The sequence below is a fragment of the Seriola aureovittata genome, chromosome 15 (genome assembly GCF_021018895.1).
Source record: "Seriola aureovittata isolate HTS-2021-v1 ecotype China chromosome 15, ASM2101889v1, whole genome shotgun sequence".
Lineage (NCBI taxonomy): Eukaryota > Metazoa > Chordata > Actinopteri > Carangiformes > Carangidae > Seriola > Seriola aureovittata.
This window is the reverse complement of record NC_079378.1, coordinates 2,407,805-2,430,559: the sequence shown is the minus strand read 5'-3', so window position 1 is coordinate 2,430,559 and position 22,755 is coordinate 2,407,805. Positions and strand designations below refer to the sequence as shown.

The 22,755-nt window shown below is 42.4% G+C and overlaps 1 protein-coding gene across 4 annotated transcripts in view; it reads right to left on the bottom strand.

Moving 5' to 3' along the window:
• Nucleotides 1–22,755, bottom strand: part of sgcd (sarcoglycan, delta (dystrophin-associated glycoprotein)) — a 280,685-nt gene that overhangs the window by 121,010 nt on the left and 136,920 nt on the right. Inside the window, exon 1 of one of the 4 annotated variants that reach the window (XM_056397026.1) lies at nt 10,643–11,348. The exons of 2 other annotated variants lie outside the window; for them this stretch is intronic. In XM_056397026.1, the coding sequence (XP_056253001.1) occupies nt 10,643–10,645 (3 nt within the window). In that variant the 5' untranslated portion in view covers nt 10,646–11,348. Of the gene's footprint in view, nt 1–10,642; nt 11,349–22,755 lie in introns of those variants that run through there. One more of the 4 variants, XM_056397029.1, reaches the window with a different exon arrangement.

Sequence of the window (22,755 nt, the reverse complement as noted above, 5' to 3'; positions counted from 1 at the left end):
AAAAAACAAAACAAAAGGAATGGAAGAAAGAGGAGGTGAGGGAGGGGAGGAGGGTGAGGAATCATGGGAGGAGAAACCAATGAAAGAGACAAAGAGGGAGATATAGAGATAGAGGTAGAGGGGAGGAAGAGAGATCTCTCCAGACAAAAGTGCAGAAACAAAGAGGCTTTAACCTTGAAGCTGAAGTAGAAAATAAGAGACACTTAAATGACAGGTTCGCTTTTTTTCTCGAATGCATCTCGACAATATACAATATTTACGCAGCGTCTATCATGGTTACAAATGATCACTCCTCCTGCCCCATGTTTCTACAGACACAAATCTGCCTGCAGTATTAATATCAGCTTTATTAGCATGACAAAATAAGCAATGTTTGAAGGACGTATCTGCAAAATATGAACTGACGACTCATTTCAACTTCTTCACTTCATCTAAAACTTTAGAAACGTGTGTTCAGGCCACTCAAAGCACTCGGTTCAGGTCGGGGAAAGATTTTTCCTTTAACAGACGTGATTCTGTTGCAGGAGCGTGTGTCCTCTGGGTGTGCAAGACGGGTCGTGGACTTTGTGTCAGATACGCACTGAACATTCATCTTCATGATCTCTCCCTAATCTTTAAAAGGTCCCATATTTGACAACTTCTCCTGGGTTTTATTTTGAAGTGTCGATCCATAAGAAGATATATTTGTGGTTTCATCTCAGTGTAGTTTTACATCTCTCTCAGGCTTCTCTCTGGAGCTCTAGTAACAACAGGTCGGTGAGCCAATCAGAAGAGAGGAGGCTCTGAGAGCGGCGACTGCTTTTTTGTGACATCACAGAGTTACAGGAAGTGGTGACGGTTCGGTTTAAGGCTCAGTTTCTGAATACAGGCTGTGTTTCCTCCTGGTGGCTGCATGTGGGTTTGCTGTTTAGACAGAACTTTATCAGGGGATGAACAGACATGCAGCTTCCAGGCGCTCACAGAACAAGGAAGGCATGTAGCTTGACGGCCAGTATGAGCACAACATGAAAATCACAATAAAGAGAGGAAAATGTAACTGCCTGGCCACTGAGATCCTCCCCTGCACTTGTCATATCAGCTGCCTAGAAGAACAAACTACCCCCCCCCCCCCAACCACACTTGTCTCCTCCTAATTGCCACTAAAACATGACAAACACCTTGCCAATTAACACAATGCTTGAAATCGTGGCTGCAATCAGCCTCAGAGTCATGTAAACCACAAATTAAAGTCTAAATGCCTCAAACTGTTTACTGTAACTGCAGTTAATGGTTTGATCCAGACAACAGATGCCAACTTGTTGCTTTAAAATGTTTCCTGCCGTTTGAGATCATCATGGAAAAAAGTTTGTCCCCCCCCACCGTCAGGCTTTGTCCACAGTGCGCTGCATCTTGTATCTCACCACGGCATCACGTTAAAGACAGCGCTCCAGTTATCTGAAGACTCCACTGACAAAATGAGCCCAGACATAAAGAGCTTCTTTCATTTTAGCTGGTGACAAGTGTTTAAGGATCAAGTTCTGACCAAACGTGTCTCATCTAATGGAAATTCTACCAAGTTAAATATTTATTGGCTTGTATGTGGCTTTCTGATTAAATATGAACATAAAACATGTATGTATCTTTATTTAGAACATCCTTGTATTGTGCAAGTACAAAAAGATTGGAAACACTGAGAAACATAGTGGTGCTATGAGCTAAATGCTAACACATCTTATTCCATTGTGCTAGCAGGCTAACATTTACTCATCGGCACTATAACTAACATGAATAGAACTGAAGATGGTTGGTCATAAACAGAAGTATTGGACAAATGACATTTATTTGACTTGACGTCTCTAAATGAAAAGTAAAGTTCATCATCCTGAGGGGATCATGAATGTATGAATAAAATGTAACTGCAATCTGTCCAATTGTTTTTCTCTCAAAACCAAACCTCATGGTGGCGCTAGAGGAAACTCAGAGGTGTGAAGGGATCTCACTTTTAGTGTTTATTTTTTCTTTTGCAGGCCTACACTAAAACTAGAGAACAGCTTTCAGCTCCTTCTATGACTGATAGTGTCCGGCCGGAGACTTCTGTATCCTCTGTTGCTACGGAAACCAAGGTCTTCTAGATAAGGATGCAGATGAAAGCATAACTTATAGAAAAATTGAAAACTACAGTTTAGCCTTATTCGGATAAGGTACGGAAGAGTGCTGTAACCATGTGATACCGAATCTATACACCTGGCGGACATGTTCAGGAAGTGGTGTGGCATTGCTTTGATCTTGCTGACATCTGAGACATCTGCATCTGAACTCGTGGTGAACGAAGATTCATCCTCTGGGGACCATGAATCCGTCCAATAGTGATTTCAGAAACTTCAAATCTGAACCAAATAACTGAAAATGTGATTACCACTCTATCAACCTCTTTCTTTATATACAGACAGAAAAATTTGGAGATTTCTTCAGATCACACAAATAAACTCTACATTTTAACTGTGACCTTTTTTTAAAACCTCCCAGTAAACACGGATCTGTTGCTTTGCAGATGAACAAATTTAGTCTTGAGGGATTATAACCTGCAAATCACTGTGAATCCTCTAAAGGTTACAATTGAAATTGGATTTGGTGTATTATTGCAAAACCTTTTAATTCCCCCAAAATTTCTGTTACACAAAGTAGGTTGAGCTGTTTTATATGAATTCTGAACAAAACCCACTGATTAATAAATCAAGCCGCACAAACTTGGACCATGAACCCTGACTGTGTGTTCACACTGCGAGCAACACCATCAATTAGCAGATTGAAACCAGCAGAACAAGCTTATTTCCATCAAACACACATTCATTTGGGTGTCAGCAACGAACCATATCCTTCCACCCACTATTATTATTTGTCTCATGAATAACAATTTTGTGGGGAAAGAAAAAAATAACAAAAACCAGAGAAGTTGATTGCAGACGTTTAAACCTCCACAGTTTTAGCTCTCAATTATGAGCATTGTAGAGGTTCAGGAGGGACGACGCTTAGAGAGATTTTAGGGGTATTTTGTTGTGTTAAATACATGATAAATGTGCGGCTGCAATCACAGAACCCAGCGAGCACAATCAGCAGGGTAATAAAGAGCAAGAGAATAAAGCTAATTCTTAGAAAATAAAGCAAATGAAACATATTCAACACCTGAGTGACTCTGTTAAAGTGAGAAAAACTGAAAAAAAAAAAACTTTATGTGCTGATAAATCTGTTTTTGCATTGGTTTTAATGTGTGCGTTTTAAAAGCAGCAACACTGATTGGCCTGTGGAGTCTAATTATATCTGTCTCTGGGTTTTGGCCGAGGTCTGAGGAGGCTGTAATGATGTGAAATGACAGCAGGGCTCTGCCAGGCCGTCACAGGAAATAAGAACTTTCCCTCTTAATTGACCTGCCTGGTGGCTATGGTTGGCTGCATCACACGTCAATAGAAAATAAATACTAAGAAGACCGTGATGGATGGACCCCCAGGTGTCCAGTCGGTTTCACAGACGCAGCTCATTAAATGCTGAATAAAAAACAACACACACACACACACACACACACACACAGGAAATCGAGCAAACACACACATAATGTATGTCTCCATCGATATAATTTCAGGATCTCTGTACCTGTAGTTTCTTATCAAATCACTCTCCTTTCGAGGGTTTAGGTTGTATTTACCCCGCAGTGAAATGGACACAAACATGGAAATGACTGCGGCACCGTGCCAGGCGGATGTGGGAAGAGGTTGGCTCGGCGACGCCCGATTCCTGCTCCAAAGTCTAATCCCCAAATTATCACTCACTCAGCAAATCCCCCTCTCCTCTCCTCGACCGCCTCACTTTCCTCATTCTTTTCACCTCCCTCTTCTCAGACTCATCTGCCTCTCATTTTTCCCTCTCGCGCCCCCCCGGCAGCTTTACCATCCATTTGTCTGCAGGAGGGCGGAGAAAATAATAGAAACGCTGCATGAAAGAAAGACTTTATCTGTAAAATAAATCCCCTGAAAAAGACCGCAGTTGTTTCATTGACTGTCATCATGAGTCAGATTTAAACCGACCACCTCGAATAGAAGAATACGAGAGTTTTAAAAACAAACAAAATACTGAAAACTTATCTCACGTGGGGGGAAGGAAAAGTCTGAGAAACTGTGATGATGTGCAGCAACGAAGGACAAGCTGTTGTAGTGAAGAACAGCGATCAGAAAACTCACAGAGACGGGCGCTAATGGTTAGCCCTGTGCAACATGTCGCACTGCACCGATCAAAGAAGAGAGGAAGAAGAGCAGCACAAGGACGTTTCAGGTTTTTAAACACAAAAACCAAAGGCTCTGCAGGTGGAGGTGCTTCATGTGCCGTCTCCAGCTGCAGTTAACGGGTTAGCTGTTTAACAGTTGACATGGTCTGGTTAACAGTGATTGAACTTTTGAGACTAAATATGGCAGCTTTTTAATGATGCGATCTGTATGACTCATCGGAGAAGCAGATCATCGTCCACCCCTGCAAACTACAGCTGCATCAAGTTGAATCAACACCTCCAGACAGTTTCACTCTGCTGGTCTCGGTTGATGTTTCACTTGGTTTTCTGTAGTTCTCAGTAGAACAAAAATGAAAAAGTCTGAGTCATTCTTCACAATTATCCAGACTTTGGGTTGTTTTATTGTTGCACAAAGCTGAAGTACAAGCACAGACAACAAGGCAGGCTGCCAGCTCTTAAATCTAGGGCTGTGTATGGGCAGCCATGTTGTTTAAAAGCTCTTTTGAAGACGAACCGTGTCCTTGTTCTGAGTTGCATCGGGACGTGTTCAGAGGTGAACGCCTCTGGAGAAAAAGGTTTGTTTGTGATTTCTAATCCGGTCCAACACTGTGTGACTGTAGCACTCTGAGTCAGGAGCCTATACGTAGCCTGTGGTTATAATTAATGAGCTCAGTAACTACTGTTAGCCAGAACTTGTTAAATGTCACCACAAGTAAAATCTTTAAACGTGTCTGTGAGTTACATTTATTACTGGTTTAATTAGAGCCATTCTCTGTGCTGGAGACGGAATAAAAGGATCCATTACTCTCAACCAGCAGCCTGCGTAACCACACCTGATGCACTGTGGGTGAAAAATGTATATATGTTTAAAATTAATGCATATATTTAAGGTAGAGGGGATGTTGAAGGAAAAATCATCTCACCAAACATCAAATATTAGAGATTATACAGCAGCTGGTCCGTGTAGTGGTGAGAACTGGTCGAATTCAAACACATGCATCAAAACTACAGATTATTTTAATTCGGGGAAAAGCTGGTGTCAGCTCATGCGGACTGCTGGTGAAAGTAAATGACGGGTTACTGGCAGCTCCAGTGAGGGGTGAAGAGCAGCAAACAGTCACATATTCTGCATATTTTATCACACATTCGTTCCGAGGACTTTCATCCTCCTGAAGGAAAACCCCGTCCCTCAGATATCCTGGGAGCTAGCCTTCTGTCTCTGTGTACATCCACAACACACAGCGCAGCTACTGTGTCTTACATGTTTCTGAGGCTGAAGAACAGCCAGCTCAATAATCCCTTCTGCTCCGAAGCTACATGTGTCTTTGCTAGTGTTGTGGTTAGTTCTACCGTGAACGCTAAAGATGCACAGACTGATGCAGACGCTACTTGGCAACCTTCTTGGCGACGCCCCCAAGCAGCCCCGAGTATTTCAGGCTAACGAGACCAGGCCCTTAAGTAAATGAATGAGGAGACAGTCATAATTGCACTTTTAATGCTCTCTGGGAAATAATGCATGTATAGACTCATCAGTCAACTCTGATAAAAACTGCTGAAAAACTTTTGACTTTAACAACACAACTGTCTTGATATGTCGATGTGTTCAGCCGTTACAAGGGACACAAGGATTCTTTAAGTGATTTGTCTTTCTATTATCACGTCACTGATCGACTCCCCACTCAATTATAACTCACTCACTGAGTGTTGTTGTCTTTTCCTGTGCTGCCTCCCTCCCTTCCTTCTCCTCTCTCCATGTTTATGTTCTTGTCATTTCCTCCCTCATTCTTGGCAACATCTCTCACTCTCTCAAAAGAATGTTTCTTTCATAAAAAGTGAAAGAACAAACAAACTGTTTTATAATAATATTAAGGGTTTTGAAGAAAACTTTAGGACTGCTAACTGTTCTCTGTGTGCCTCCTGTGCAGCCGAGCAGAGCTGCCGGTTAGATGCTAAAGATGCTAACAGTTGATCAGATGTGCCAAACTGCTGCTGTAAAGATGTGCTGGAGAGGACGAACCCTCCGGACACTCTAGGCAAACAGCAAACAGCTCTTCAGCGCCGGCTTTGAGCGACTCTGTTGACTTTTGTTGCACTTGTGCTGGAATGTTCTCAGTGAGTGAAACGCTGCCAGGGTCGCACAGTCGCAGACGATGTTCTGACCTGGGCCGGTATCAACAGCCTGCACGGAGGTAGCAGCAAATTAAAGTTGAGTTGCCACCTGTGTATTTTTTTGTAAAACCAACGACCTTGACAACTTTGAAACAGCTTTTTTGTTTAAATCTAGAAAAGAAATGAGGGAAAAACACTAGAGATAATCAAAAGATACTGCCACCGCCCTGCAGCCTTCTCACAGTCATATCCCCACACACACACACACACACACACACACACACACACACACACACACACACACACACACACACACACACACACAACACTGGCAACACAGCCGCAGCCGTGAGCCTTTGGCTACGATTAGCAGAACGCTAAACTACTAGCAACATACAACACATTTATACCTGTCCAGGGGAAGTACAGCGGGTTCTCTCTCTCTCTCTGAAACGCTTCACCTACATTAACATCAACACATTTGAATGGACATGAACTTTGTGCACTTGTAGAACAGCCAATAGGAATGCTCTCTCTCTCTGTTAAAAGGCCTGTGATTGGCCGAAGTCTCTGGTCCCAGGCTGGATTTTCTAAAGCCTTTAAAACAGATCGAGGAGGGGGTGCAGACGACCACTTGAACTGCAACGTGATTAAAGGTAATTACTGAATGTTTGCCCACTGAGGCCAGAGAATTACTGCCCCCCCCCCGGACTCCAAGACTCATTATTTTGGGGTTTATTAGAAGATATAGAAATCAATAATTCATCTGAGTGTTTTTAATATTAATGAGGCTACAGTCGTGCTAGCAGCTCTGTGATGCTGCAGTAAACGCTAACGTCGACACCGACATGCTCTCAGTGACAGGTTTAACGTCTTAGTTTAACAGACTGTGAGAGCTCCTCATGTCTCATACTGCTGCTATGTCTGTGTTTGATTTAGTTGCATTTGGAGCTGATTAACTGAGTGAAGTTGTGCTGCTCTGTTTCCACGGTTTGTGCGGAGGGTGAGCCGCTGAGTATCTCGTGAGCCGCCTGTTGGAGACCCCCTGGTTTAGCCCGTGTCATTAAAAACAAATATGGCGACCTCATAAGTGGCACTAGAGGAAGAGCCAGGGGAGGTCAGTGGGATCCATCTACTGGGGACTTGAATCGGTGAGTAATTCAGTACTTATTGATAACCTGCCATCACTAATGAAGTATGATAATCTGGTTGAGAATGTGAACAACAGAAGCATCAAATTGGATTTGAAAAATAGACACGATCAGTGGCTCAGATGCAGTTTAATCATTTAGTTGTTTTTTTTTTTGTTTGTTTTCGTTTACAATCAGCAACTCATCTGAGGGTTCTCTCCATTTCTCTCTTTACCTTCTATTAGTGGAGGCATTTCCTAAGCATTGTTTACCGTTAAGCAGCTTATGGTAATCAGCGTCTTTATTTGCAGCAGGAAACAGCTATCAGACGTGTGGGCCACACTGAAACCAGGTGAAAATCAATTTAAACCAAATGACTCCATTAAGAGAAAAGTGGGAGTATTCTGCAAATGTTTAGAGTTTCACTTTCACTCGTTTCTGTTGGAGTCTGTTTATTTTCCTGTTGTGTGTTTGGACAGCTGGGAAAAACACTTTGACTGTCTGTGTGTGTCAGGAAAAGACACCCGGACGCTCCGTGCACGCAGACGGTAAAAAAGCACCCGAAGAGACGGAGTGTCGAGGTCACGGACAAGGGGGGAGGGGGGCTGCGAGGTCGGGGGGGCATATCTGGAGCTCTGTCGCTATTCCTAATATAACTGTGTGGAGCGACAGCTGCTGCGTGTCCTGGAGCAGGTGGGCTGTGTTACACGTCAGTCACGGTGGGAGGGGGACGGACGTACAAATGTAATCAACGTATAAACAAGAGCAGAGAGGGAAAATAATGGCTGCCGGCTGCACATAGGACACAGTAGTAGCAGCTTATTTCCTTAGTCTCTTCCTGTCTGTCTTTGTTTCTAATAAGAGAAGACAAAGCTTTTCTGACCCTTGTGTGAACTCCGCTCTCAGTATAACTTCTTCCAAGAATAATATGACGTCTAAAACAAAAATTAAAAAAAATGAAGAATATATATTAAATTGCAAGAATTGCAAGAACCCTTCTAGCTCCAAGGTCTGAGTCAAGGTTGAGCACCTCTGGATTCAGACATAGTATAAGGCAGAATCAGCAGAACTTCCAGCCAATCGCTGTAAATAACGAATAAATAATAATATATTGATAGAGTATGTTAATGATCCACAACCTTGTTTCAGTGGTTTGTAGCTGAAAGCTTTTATCAAATAAATGTCACCACTGTGCCTCTTACTAACACCAGTCTCATGCTCCCTCTCCAAGAGCTGCTATTGCACAGAGACGTGATTTTATGATGCAACACTTCACTACTTTACTATTTATTTGAGCTTCAAATGGAAGAAGTAACTCTTTTTTTTTTTTTAAACTAAACTTTAAAGGTCTCATATAAGGTAGAAGTCCATGTGTAGTGTGATTATAGATCAGCTCTAGCTTCTATATTAATACTGTGAAAGTATCAAAGCCTCAGTCCACAGAGAAATGCACACAGCCTGTATTCAGAAACTGAGCCTTAAAACCAGCCGTCAGGACTTCTGGAACTTTGTGATGTCACAACAAAGCAGTCACCAAGCCCCGCCCACCTGGACCCACCATCCAAACCTTCAAATATCCAAGGACCCTGTAAATGTTTGTTTCACCAGATCTCAGTTTGAGTTCTCAATCTCTGATCAGTTGTGAGTAAATTTCCTCCATGAACCATCCTCAGAAAAAAAACAAAAAACAAAAAAACAAATCTCAATAAGTGTAATCAACTCAGACCAGACCTCTGTCTCGTCACGCTCATGAAGGTCTGCAGGAAATCTCCTCCAAAAAAAACGGGATAATGAGACCTTTGCAAATCCTGAGGCAGCAATTTTGAGTTCTGAAAAAAAATAAAAAAGGCACCTCTCATCGGCTTTCTGTCTGGATGTAAACAAGGTTTCTCCAGTGAAATTTAAAAAGTATCTGAACTGTGCACTGATCAAATGGATCAACAGATTATGCTGCAGGAGTTATTTCAAAAGTTCGACAAGTTTCTGTGAGTGAACTTGCTTTTTTCTTCCACAATGGAAATTGTTTGTTACTAAATCATTTGTAAACCGAACACAACCTTGTTCCTATTGACTCGAGACTCATTCTGATTAAACTGAGACTTGATTCTGACCCGGACTGTGTGTCTAGCCTCAATATGATTCAGATTATTGAAAATGCATCGATCGTCTGGTGAGGTGCGTTACTTTGTTCATTCAGGGATCAGATTTAACTCAAAATAATTTTAGTGATTGCTTTACTTTAGACAAAATTTTACTTTTGAGAATTGCTTCTGTGGTTTTGTGGAATTCGGGTATTAGTTTCAAAGAGTTTCAAACCACAGCCGGTCCGAAGTTGGACTCGTCTCCCAAAGGACTAAAGACTCCAATCGAGACTTGCTGTGACAGACTTGAGCCTTAACCTGAACTTGTCCTGATAGATTTAAAAAAAGAAATTACTTTTACCCTCGGAGCTACACAGAGACTGCGACTGAACAAGACACCCCCCCCCTCCTAAAACACACACACACACACACACACCCCTTCATCACAACTGAGCCAGCCGCTGGCCCCTCCCACCCTGAGCAGAGGCAGAGTCGAACCCCGACAGTAGGCTGCAGCCCTCGTCCACACTCAGCTTCTTGTTACTTATTTATAGCAGCTTGTTTCCCAGAGGGACAAAGTAATTGAAACCAAATGTGTTGCCGGGACTGATACAGGGAAGTTGGGCGGTCAGCCCACCCACCCTCTCCTCTCTATACACAAACACTGTGAATAGATAGAGGGAGAACCTGGGAAATCACTTTTCCTGCAATTTCATTTCTGAGGGAAGAAGAAAAGAAAGTTTCCAAGCTTCATTTCTTCACAACTTCTCGGTTCACAACAAATAAAACGGCTTCATTCTCGGGGGCTGTGTATTTGTAAAGTCGTTATAATGTGTTTTTTTTTTTTTTTTACCTTTCCTCCGAACTGCAGAGTGGGAAAGATAAATAATAAAAACATTTCTTTATAAGAAACAAGCAAAAGGAGGAAGTGCAGCTGTAATTCGCTCCTCGTTTTTAAAGGAATAAAGTCGCAGCAGTCGGAGCTCAGCCCACCTCCCCGCCCACCACAGCCACACCAACACCACAGTTAATGAGCAGTCCAAACAAGGCAGTGAAACCAAACTTACCATGTTTCCTTTTCCTTCTCGTCTCTTCCTTATTCACTCTCTTTACTTCCTTCTCTTTGTGTCCCCTCCGGGCGCCCAGTGAGTCGAGGTGTGTCAGGCAGATAAAAATGGGATTGAGTTGCTGCTAAGAAGCTGCATGAGGCCTTCACTGACCAACTCAAAGTCAGGCCGCCACCTCTCTCTGTCTGTCCCCTCCCCGCTGCCTCGCTCTCTTGTCAGCTTTTCCAATAACAAACTGCTCCCCGCCTCTTTTGGCCAAGTCCCTGAGTTGTTTCTGGACGCTCGCTGGACTTCTGTGACCCGGCTGTCTCCCTCTTTTCTCCTTTCTCTCTCTTTTCTTTTTTTTTTTCCTTCTTCTGCTGCTCTGCTTTGGAGAGTCTTGTTGCTCCAGCCCTCTGTCTCACTCAGCGGCAGCCCTGCCTTCCTTTCCAGATTTAGAAGCAGAGACACATGTGGGCTTCTGGTCTGAAGTTTAAAGAGGCGGGACTTGACTGAGAGTGTTGTGTTGTCATGACGACCCCTCCTTTTTTTTTCCAGTAGTTTGAGTCCTGCCCCTCCTGTGTTTTATGAGCAAATACACGGGGATGTGTTTGGATTTTTATTTTTTCCATGTGTCTCTTTTTTCGTAGTGGAATATATTACACACAGTGCGACCTGACTACTGCTCTGGACTTGTGTTTTACAGTCTCAGCATGCCTGTGTGGGTGTGTGTGTGTGTGTGTGTGTGTGTGTCTACATAGTTATGAACACACTTCCATCACGTTTAGCTGTCGCACTGCTACATGCTCTGATAGTTATGTGACATACAGAGGTATCAGATCTGAAAACGCCGTTATATTATGTCATATTTTGGTTATATGAGTGCTTTGACAAATTGCAATATTTTGCATTTAATTATTTATTTATGTAATTTTTTTTTTTTGTCCTTATATATCAAACTTTTGGCACTGAGTGGAAGTAATTCATGCTTCCTTATCGTTCCAAAATACACTTTGTCACCAGTGTCTAAGGTACAACAAGCGTAATACAACAATCCCTACTCAGTTATTTCATCTCCTCATGCTCTTGTTGGAGGCTGATTTTTTTGTTGTGTTCATTTATTTACATTTTCCTGTCACTGTGTTTGCTTCAGCTTCAAAAAAAAAAAAAAAAAACAGTCAATCAGTTGGACTGTACAAGCGTGAGTGAACACGCGTGTGTGGGTGCACATGCGTGACCGTCAGCATGTGAGCTCAGGAGCAGGAGAAAGACGCAGTAATTTGGAGAATGCAAATTCCTCTCCTCCACTTCAATGTTCTGTGGCCTGACAGCGAGGGAGGAAAAAGCTTCACAAAGCTCCTCATACAAAGCTGCACTTTCTTTTTTCTCTCTCCTCTCCCCCTCTTGCCTCCTCTCTTCCCTACTTGTCCTCCCTCTCTCCGCAGCCACACTGATCCCATTCTCTCTGCCTGCTTGTTTGTGGTGAGACTGATTTCGTAGGTTAGGGGAATACTTCATGCTTTGATGTTACATCCAGCAGTTTCACAGCCCTACGCCTTTGATAAGAAAGAGCAAGGTGCTTTATTATTAAAAGAGGTTAAAAAGCCGTTTATATGCCCAGGAAACAGGTTAAGCCGCAGATATGTCCACGCCCCGAGTTCACAGATTTTTAAGCCTTGTAATTTCAACAATTCCGAGTTTTTGTTTTTATCTTTCACTCCCACGTACGACACAATGAAAATGAAGCCACTCTTTCACGAGCAACGCTGCCTAGAGAGGAAAAAAAAAGAAAAAGGAATAATAGCAATCATTGTTTAACGGGCGAGGCAAGTCCTGAATCTTAAGTGGTGCAGGCGGGGGGACGAAGGCTGCAGAACCCAGGGGAACCTCACTGTTGTTCCCTGGGCTGCAGCTGGAGCTCCACTTGATGATGTATTAATCAATAAATAAAAGGGGAAATCCCTGATAGGCTTGTGCTGGGAGAGAGGAGGAACACAGCAACGCTCCGGCTCATAATGGAGACGTAGTGTAGGCAGATACGCCGGGGAGGAGGCGAGACCTCAAACACAGAAAGATTTCTTAACAAAGGGTTTAGAAGAGGAGGAGATAGAGCAGCTCAGTTAAAGTGCTTCAGATTTCTTTTTTTTAACTTAAAAAAGTTAGAATCATCTTTGACTCCTCTTGTGCAGTTGTATGAGGTCCGCAAACAGAGATTAAAGGTCCCGTATTTTACACTTTTCCTGTGGTTTATCTGAAGTGTACATCTATAAGAAGATATATTTGTGGTTTTAAGAAGCAAAAACCATCTGAATTTAGTTTTACATCTCCTCTCTCAGGCTTTTCTCTGGAGCTCCAGCAACAACAGGTCGGTGAGCTGACTGGCTGACTGTTTTCTGAACAGATCTAAGGTGAACACACAAGCTGTGTCCCGATTGGAGGACGCAGTCTACAAAGGTGTGACCATCGAAGACCGTGAAGACCGAACAGAAATGAGACGTATGGTCTATGGAAGATTTTCGCTTGGCTCCTGTCGCCTAGCAACACATAACTTTTGTTCACAAAAACTTGAGGTTTTATGGCCCTTTGTTTTAACAGTCGTAGCGTTAGCTGTTGAACTGAGCTGAAACCCAATACTTACATTTAAAAGTGTGATCTTCAGGCTCTCTGTCTGAGTTGTCGGCTTTCATAAGCGGCGCGCAATGAATCTTGGGATAAGTCGGGCCACGAAAGATCCACCTTTTGGAGCCTTCATCGACCAGGAAAAGGAGGAGACAGACAGTCTAGTTGTGCCACTGACTTGGGACACAGCTACAGAGAAATCCTGCCCGGCCGGATGGTGGGTCTGGGTGGGCGGGGCTTGGGGCACAGCTGAGAGCGGTAACTGCTTTGCTGTGACATCACAAAGTTACAGTTTTCTGAATACAGGCTGTGTGCATTTCTCTGTGGTCTGAGGCTTTGATACTTTCACAGTATTAACACAGAACCTAGACCTGATCTATAATCAAACTACACAAGGACAGAGACCTTTATACATTAAGCTACAGCTGTCAGGTTGACAGCTGCGTCTTTCAGCCTGGTTCACTCTGAGGTGACTCAGCCAGAAACCCTCAACTTCTTAGGCTCCAACTTTTTCATGTTTAGTTCGTCCAATTAGATTATTTTTGCCTGTGAGAAATACCTGAATAACAAATAAACCAATCTGTCTGTTTACAGTTTTTTTTTTTTTTTCTGTCAGTGAGTAAATCCATGTCTGTGTATATGGATGAGACAACCACCTCAGTCTGTTATTGTGTGCGTGTCTGATGGGAGAAGGAACATTGGACGTAACACGCCACTCTCTGTTTTGTTTGTCCATCATTCACACGTCTGTCTGCGCGTCCCTTCAGGTATGTCTCTGTGCATCATTCCCATTGTAATGCATAATGAATGTTATTGTTTTTATTGTGTTCTTGTGTGAATCATACCTAAGCCAGAAAAATCCCCAACCTGCCCCTCTCAGCCGCAGTGTCTGGATCACTCCCAGCCCGCTTCACTCTGTGTATGAAAACAGCCAATTACGGGCCCAGACCGGCCCAGCGACGGGGGTTTTAGAGCCGAGTCCAAATGCGGGCAGCCTTGGTTGAATATGAATTGTGTCACAGATGTCATCATGAATAAATATGGCTATTTATTTCAAACTCAAATTGCACTCTCGCTTGTTTACTCTTCCACCTCCAGCTCTAAGTCTGATTCTCCTGTCTGCTTTAAACCAGGCCTTAGCAGAGCAGATAGCGTCGCAATAACACAACGAACCCAAATTCATTACAGAGGCCACGTTTGCCTCATTTTCTCCTCAACGCCTCATTGCGATATCAAGAAGATCAGATGTTGCCAGAACACAGAGCGCCAGTTTAAAACAAAACGAGAAGTGGAGCTTTGCTGAGGAAGAGGTGATTATCATAATTAGATGCAAATGTTACGTGGAAATTGACTAAACGCTCTGAACGTCTCATGTGGGGCCTTTAGTTTTACAGTGCAATCTTATTTCAGCACAACGCCAGAGAGGTTGTTCATTTCAAAAGTAAATCCATATTTCCATTTGGGATGAAAATCATTACCTCGTACTCTGCACTCCATATACTCCATGATTCCAAACAAAGTATTTTTCTAAATAAAAAGAGGATCCAGGACCTGCAAAAAACAACAAGTGATTTCAGTCGGCCGACTCACGTGGAGAAGGATTGTTTTGTTGAATTCAGGGTTTATATCTGGCATCTGAGCTCTGACCGAGCACAGCACACAAGTGATGGTAACTACTAACCTCACGTAAGACTCACAGAGTCCTGCAGGGATGACGTATTTTTGTAAGCCAACCTACAAGTGGGTTGTATCACCCCAAGTTTCTTCAATAAAAAGCCAAAGTGATTTTTAAATTGTCTTTTGGATTGTTACAGAAAGTAAGTATCACCTTAACCACAGACGTTATTTCAGGAATCTAACAAAGAACCTATCGATGAACCGGACCTGCTAAAATGCTAACTCAATTCTAGATTTTCATACTCATTCCTCCAGCACTCGATATGTTATAACAGCACTAACTTAACACTAAATCCACCTTTTTGGTGTATTAAATTATGTACAGGCACCATATTACTATATCAATTGATCCTGGTCCCATTCTTAGTGTTCATTAGAACAGGAAGGGGCATGTTCAGGCTAAAATGTGGTGGTAAGCGGTGCAGCCAACTCACTCACTTTCTCTGTAGACTTGATGACTTTTACGACCCTGTCTCTTAGCTTTCTCAAAATGGCACCTAGCGACTAGGACACATGCTGAATAAATACATCAATGGGAATCTGCCTTTTCTTTCACTGAATACTTTTTTAATTTCCTAACTTCCTCGGTGCTGCTGACTCAGCTCTAAAACTTCAGCACTTTTAGGAGCTGGTCAATTCAGTCATTTTGTTTTCTTCCCAGCGCCTCAAGTTCATTTCCCTGTTAATTAGTCATTTGGAAAGTCACCTCGCCGGAAAACACAGCCCTGATTGGCAAACTGTCACAAGTGGCCGTGGCTCACCTGGAGGAAACAGAGGCTGCATGAAGACTCTAGCTGTCTGCCATAAAAACTTATGTATTCTCAATATTCATTCATGATTGTTAACATCATATACATACAGTATATTTTTCCCTCCTCAGGTTTCACAGTGATGCGCTGTGTTCTCTGCTTCCTCGCCTTTCTCGCTTTCCTCTTTGCCAGGAGGCACGTCTTTTTCCATCTGAGGAAGTGAACTCCGTGAAATCACTGAGAGCGATCTGAAATCACTAACAATCAATGAAACTGCCAGTCACCACCAGCCAACGTGAAGCACGTACTGTATTCTCCAGTCGTATTCCTGCCCTGTCATTCGACTTCAGCTTTCTCCAACATTGTGATTTTTTTTTTTTTTCATAAAAAGTCACACTTGCAGTCATTTATATGAATTTTTGCTGTATCACATCTCGACAGAAACCATTCTCATTCACTCTTTGTAATGCGTCGTGTGGCGCAACAACCCGCCTCGATGTGATGCATTTTACAGGATTGCATCAGTAAAGTTTCTGCATGTGCACTTTAATGAGTAACAATGGCCTTTATGCTGGATGTGCAATCAAAGCAGAAATACTTAGTAAGTCATCATCATGAGGTTTATGCCATGAACATCTAAAGGAGCAGTTGTACTCTCACTAAACCACACTGACAGGAAGTGAACAAGGTTTATTAAAAGGTCTCCTATAGTCTAAAGGTCTCTGTCCATGTGATGTTTGATTATAGATCAGCTCTAGCTTCTATATTAATACTGTGAAAGTATCAAAGCCTCAGTCCACAGAGAAATGCACACAGCCTGTATTCAGAAACTGAGCCTTAAAACCAGCCGTCAGGACTTCTGGAACTTTGTGATGTCACAACAAAGCAGTCACCAAGCCCCGCCCACCTGGACCCACCATCCAAACCTTGCAGGATTCGTTTTTTTACCTGAAATCGGATATATTATATATATTCAGAAAACAGTGAGCCAATCAGAAAACTACACTGAGATGGCTTTTGGTTCTTAATACCACAAATATATCTTCTTATGGATCAACACTCAACACTCAATAAAACACTGTAAAAATATGGGACCTTTAATTTTTCAAGCCTGGAATCGCATCAACTCCGTCGTTAAAATATATGGCAACCTCTCTAATGTGTACTTTAGGAATTTCTGACAATTTTGAAAGCAGAGTCTGGACTAAATTCTCATTAGCTGCAAAGCCAATGATTAGCTTAGAGACATTTCACTGCTGCAGAATAAGGGCTGTAGAAGGAAGATATTTGAGCTTTTCAATAGAGAAAGAAAGCAACATGACCACACGACTGTTTCTAACTTTCCTCATGGCTCCATTGTCTGAAGCAAATCTATGACTGTGACATCTCGGGTGAAATCGGACCTGAAACCTTTGGTACTGGTGTATTATTATTATTTTCTTTTTTTACTATAACCTCCATTTGCTAGAACTGCCACAGAGGGCACTTTCAGATGGACAGTAACCCTTCTTGCAGAGTATCAAACAGGTCAGCTGTGGTGTGTTGCTGGGGCTACCTGTGAGAAAATGAAATTTGAAATTTGACCCCAGTTTGAAGGCTTATCAGACTCCGAGAGAACACAGCACAGACGTTTTTACCCCTCTGGACTTTGAAAACTTACTACACACATCAGTGTGTCTAAAGTAGAGCCTGAAACGTATGCGTATGCGAGGGGAGATTATGTCCTGATGCTTGCAAGGTAAATGGTGAACTTGACGAAATGCTACAAGCTACAAGTATGAACCCTTACATATTTCTGATTGGCCAGGAAAGTTTATTACTTAGAGGTGAGCTACAATATATTAAACCTTAAGGGCAAAAATGTACCATCCATAAAAAAAATAAAAAATAAAAAAGTTATTCTAATGGACTTGAACAAACAAGCCTCATGGACCGATTAACCCGTAAAGAAAGCTCTCAGCTCTCCTGGACCCCAACATTTAAGAGTCTGGGGAAGTTTTGACATCTGGGAGTGAAGAGGGGAGATTTGAATTAAAAGAGACAAGGTGCACATAGAGACAAGCCCAGCAGGGTAATGAGCACTGTGGCCCCTGCCGGGCTCCAGCCATCTGCTTAGCTTGTAATAGAAGCTATTCTTGCTCAGCACAAGCGAAGCTACAGAGGAAGTAGGAGGTAATTTGATGGCAGGGTGGCCAAGACGTAGGAATCTGGTAGAGGATGATGATTAAATGTGAGAGTGGGATGAGAGGTACAGTGCAAATAATTAAGATGTGAGCTACAGGTGACAGTGACTAACAAGGATGGTGGCATTTTTCCCTCGTAGTGAGGAGAGCCTGCCAGCATGACAGACGGCAGGTCTTTGCGGGGTGTCCTTATGGTTACCAAGACTCCATGAAGTGCATCAGAATTATGGTGTCTAGAAACACAAAGGTCACCTCTGGGGTGTCATCAAATGTCTCAAAAGAAAGAAGCCAAGAACTGATTATTTGAGTTATTTGAGGTGTGACTCCCACCAGCGTTTTTTTTTCTGTAAAAGCGTTATCTCCATGTGTTGGAAAGAAATGAAACCACAGACGTGGATGTGTTCACCCCCCTGGAGTCCCTCACAGGTTCTGTCATCCATAGAGATGTAAGAAAGAACAGAAAGGTAATAAAACTTGTTACTGAAAGGTCTTGGACTTCAAACCTCTCGGGCAAGACACCCACTTCCCTCTACTCCATGTAATCAGACGCTGAACATCTAAGCGGCGTACCACAAAGGTCTCCACGTCAACTCTCGCAACCCCCGTTTCAATACAGGGAAAATGCCAAAAAGGGTAAAGAAAAGCATCTTCCATCCTCGCTCTGCATCTCCCACCAATATTCCCACATGTTGTTGCTGTTTGTCTGTTGACTGTCGGTCAGTTCAACCGCATTGCAAAGGAATTTTCTCCTGGTGGCATGAAACCAGTCTGTCTGCATGGTTACGTAGCTCTAGCGGTAAGTGAGAGAATATATATTGTTTTGTTAAGAGGGAGAAAATTAGCCATTAACATGTCTCTTTCCTTCTATTGATTTTACAATTTAACCCAAAAGTTAGACAAACCTTTTTTTTTTATTTGAATTAATAAACTAATAATTTACTAATCTTAATTTAACTGATAATTTGACTCACTTAATTGTCAATCAATACCTGTACAATTGATGAAATGACTCTTTGTCATGTTACATGAATGGCAGATAAAGTTTGCAACCACCTAGTTAAAAGAAAGGGGATTATTTAGCAGCTAAAGAATCGGCTATTTTTCTTGGTGGAAACCAAAACACAAACACGACTCGATATGAATGCTAATACTGTTTTATGTCTGATCGATGTGCAAAGAACTGCAACTGTTTGCCCACACGTTCGGCATAACAACTTTGAGCCGATTATACTGGTGCTGTGTGTATAGATTGTTTGTTGCCCTGAAGTGACCAAAGAAGTCAGTTGATGCTGCTTTAACTCAAGGTCTACTTACTAGTTTTTTTTTTGTGGAATTCCATCTGACCTTGGGTGAACTTTGTTGTCTTTTCAGGTGAAACTTTTGCTCTACACCTTTTTTGTTTTACCTGGCATCTTTTGGAGAAATAGTGTATTGAATCATTCATCAGAGTAACGATCTTAATCCCCGTAAAGATTCAACTCTATTTTTGTTTTCTAAACCCCTGAGCCTCGTCATTTACACCCCAGTCTGTGTTGTTTTCTTTCATTCACAAACTTTGTCTCCATCGCACACCATGCTCCTCTGGCCATTCCATCCACACGTTTTGAACAGAGACAGAAGAGAAACATATTGCTCCTATTATACCCCAGCGTTTGGTTTTCCATAGAAAGCAGTGATTGTGTTTCCGTTGGAGCGCGGTGATGTAGATGATGGCTTTGGCAGGCGGGAGACAGGCCCGCTCTGATGAGCTAACACTCTGCTGGAGGAGAATGGAGACGGGAGGAGGCATGAAAAATGGTGCAGCGTTTAGCGTTGTTTGGCATCGCTGCCGTGGGTTCACTGAGTCAGAAACGAAGAGGCTGTCTTTGTGGGGTGTGACTGTCAACGCTGGATGACGGATTGCATTCTGGGTCCTCTGAGGGGAAGCGCAGAGGATGAGATAATGGTTATGAAATAAAAGTCTCCCAAACAGACAAAATACAGTGACATAAACTACCAGTTTAAGATGAAATATTCAGCCACACAACAAAAACTCCAAGTGAAAACATGTCATCCTTACGCAGAGCGCTCACACAATTTCACCCTCACATCTGTGGACGTATTGTGTTTGAAACGCCACATTGATCTGTAAGCAAATGGCATTTTTGGCTGGAAACATCACTGCTTGGCACTTCAGGAAACAAGCTGACGACCTGGCCTTAAGAAGTCAATAAAATGGTTTCCGCATGGGGGCCAAACAGTGCTCGCTCCCTCAGACTAGGACATTACTTGAGTGCTGTTAATTCCCTCATCTCATTGTTTGGTCATCAGAGGGGATTTGTCAGTGGAGCTGGACGGTACGATCAAATCAAAAGAAATTCGATCCTGTGATTCACGGAGGCCAGTGTTGGGAGACAGCTCCAAATATTTACCCCAGTCTGTTCAAACTCTTTGTATAAATGTTACACAGGAAGTCGACCGTAATTTAACAAAAAGGTCTCATTAGCAGAACTTCCTGCCGAACTTGACGTCCACAACTGGCTGATAAACACGTCCCTCAACATATTAATGCCTTATGAAGTTATCCAACATTCGATAACACTGAATATTGTGTTATTTCCAGCCTGTAAATCTACAGTATAACTATCTTATAAAACCCACCCCTCATGATTATATCATGATTGTATCTAGATATTACATTTTTGATATCGCCCAAGCCCAGTTGTCACGGCTAAGATGTCAAATATAATGTTTTGTATTGTGTATATCACTGCACTTTTTTAAATCTTTTTTTTGTTTTTCCAAGTTTCTCTCTTGGTATAATAAAATGTCTGAATCTGAAACTGATGAATCTAAGTCCACTGTTCACTCTCCTTAACACTTAATGTAGTCATATGATCCTTTGTTAATATAAAAACTGCTGATTTAATACATTCACTACTTTATGTATATCTTTCTGAGCCATACATCTACAGGCTCAGGGCAAAGCAATTGAGCAGTAAAATGTGGGACTCCTGCACTGGCTGTATTTGTACAGTAAAACATGTTGAGTTTGCCCTGCAGCGGTACAAGCTGATGAAGTGGTTAATCTCCTCACTATCACACCCCCCCCCCCCCCCCCCCCCCCCCCCCCTCAAGTAATTTTCCTCCCAGTTCTCACATGATCATTGCAGCATCACAGGAAAAGTGCTAACAGCTTTCAGCCATCGCTGCTTAACATCAGTGGATTTGAAATCTACAGACTGAATAAGAATTTTTTTACACTTTGGTACACAAACAGAACATGTGAGGTTAGGGGAAATTACAATATAGTCAATAAAAAAGTGAAGACGGAGCGGGTGAAGTCCCTAGTGCATACAGAAAGGTCCAGACAGAGAAAGTGCAGTAGTTAAAAGCATTATTATAGCAATAGCACCCATTTTCCCAAACATTTATCCCCTTTCTGGTTTTGAAGGCAAAGAGTGAAAGTCATTTTCTCCATTGAGTGAGTAGAGTTATGTTGAATAGGAGGGTAATGGTAGGAGGATTCCTCTGTCACCAGCACTTTGTAATTGTTTTTTTTTTTTTTTTTTTACCTGCAACCATGAAAGTGTTCAAAAGGCATGTATGACTGTTATTGAGACCTTTAGGGATGTTTCCAACGTAGAGAAAGGTGAAAGAGGAATCTGACTCTCTGAGATCAAATGGCTTCACTCCTCTTCAAAAAGGCTCAACATGTACACAAATCCAGAAAATATGTGCATGGTCCACTGAAACCGATTCACACTCCCTCCAGCAGGGAGGGCTGAGTGAGACCCACTCCCTTTGGATTTCTGAGTAATTAAAAAAAAAAAGGGATCGGATTTTTCGAAGCAAAAAATCCCTCCAAAAGAGTAAAAGAAGTATTAACTGATGTCCTTCTTTTTCATCTCGACTTGGTAAATAAAGGTTACAATGTGTTAGCAAAGCTTAAGAGCAGAATCAGAGGAAGCTTTTATGGATATGCAGCGCAGTGCATATCAATTATGTTCCTCCAAGGGCGACTAAGAATGAGAGCACTTACAAAGAGAATGGAGGAACTTCTCAGTCTAAAAGCTCCTGTCGGGCTAAACAGTCGTCTTTGAATGTAACCACGACTCCGCAGAGCCTTCACATGAAGCAAAGTGACACTGACGATTGTCACAGTTTGTCTAAGTCATGAAAGCAGATAGGGAAGGACATGGAAGAGGGAAGCAACATGAAGAAAAAGCATAAAATCAGAGTTAACTTTTGTTCCTTTTTATGTTGTTTCACCCCCCCTTCAATTCATGGCTGTACCAAAAGCAGTGCTCTGGTCTCTTTACTGTCTAGACGTGCTCAAAGGCAGCGAGAGGATGCAAGAGAAAAGCAAAAGTAATGCTTCAGTATTTCTACGAGCAAATGCAACGAGACACTGAATTAGCTGCTGAATGCTGCGACGACAAGGACAAGAACATACAGACAGGGACAAAAAGAAAAAATATGCCGTTTGCTAGCTCCTTTCTCTCTCTGAGCATTTTGCCCTTGGCTAGAGTTCCCACCTCTTTCCTCATTACAAAACACACTGTTCTACAGCACAGGCGTGCAGGCCCGGACCAGCGCAGACAGCAAAACAGTTGTTAAACAGCACAAGGAACATTTATTGTTCTAATTTCTTTCAGCTTTCAGCTTATTATTTTTCCACAGCGCACGGTGGAGGAGGGTGTAACGGAGGTCAGAGGTTGTTGCAGTTACATGATGAGCCGTCAGACACCTGGGAGGTTGTCTATTAATGCTGCAAAGTGAATGTCAAAGGTTTTAAAAAGGAAATGAATGATGTAAACGTTTGTTTAACTGTGTTGGGACATGAACCACACTCATTCTGTCTTTGTTCTGGTAACAGCACCTGAGTCTTTTCTCGCTGCACGCAGTTTGAGTTATCGCCCCCGTC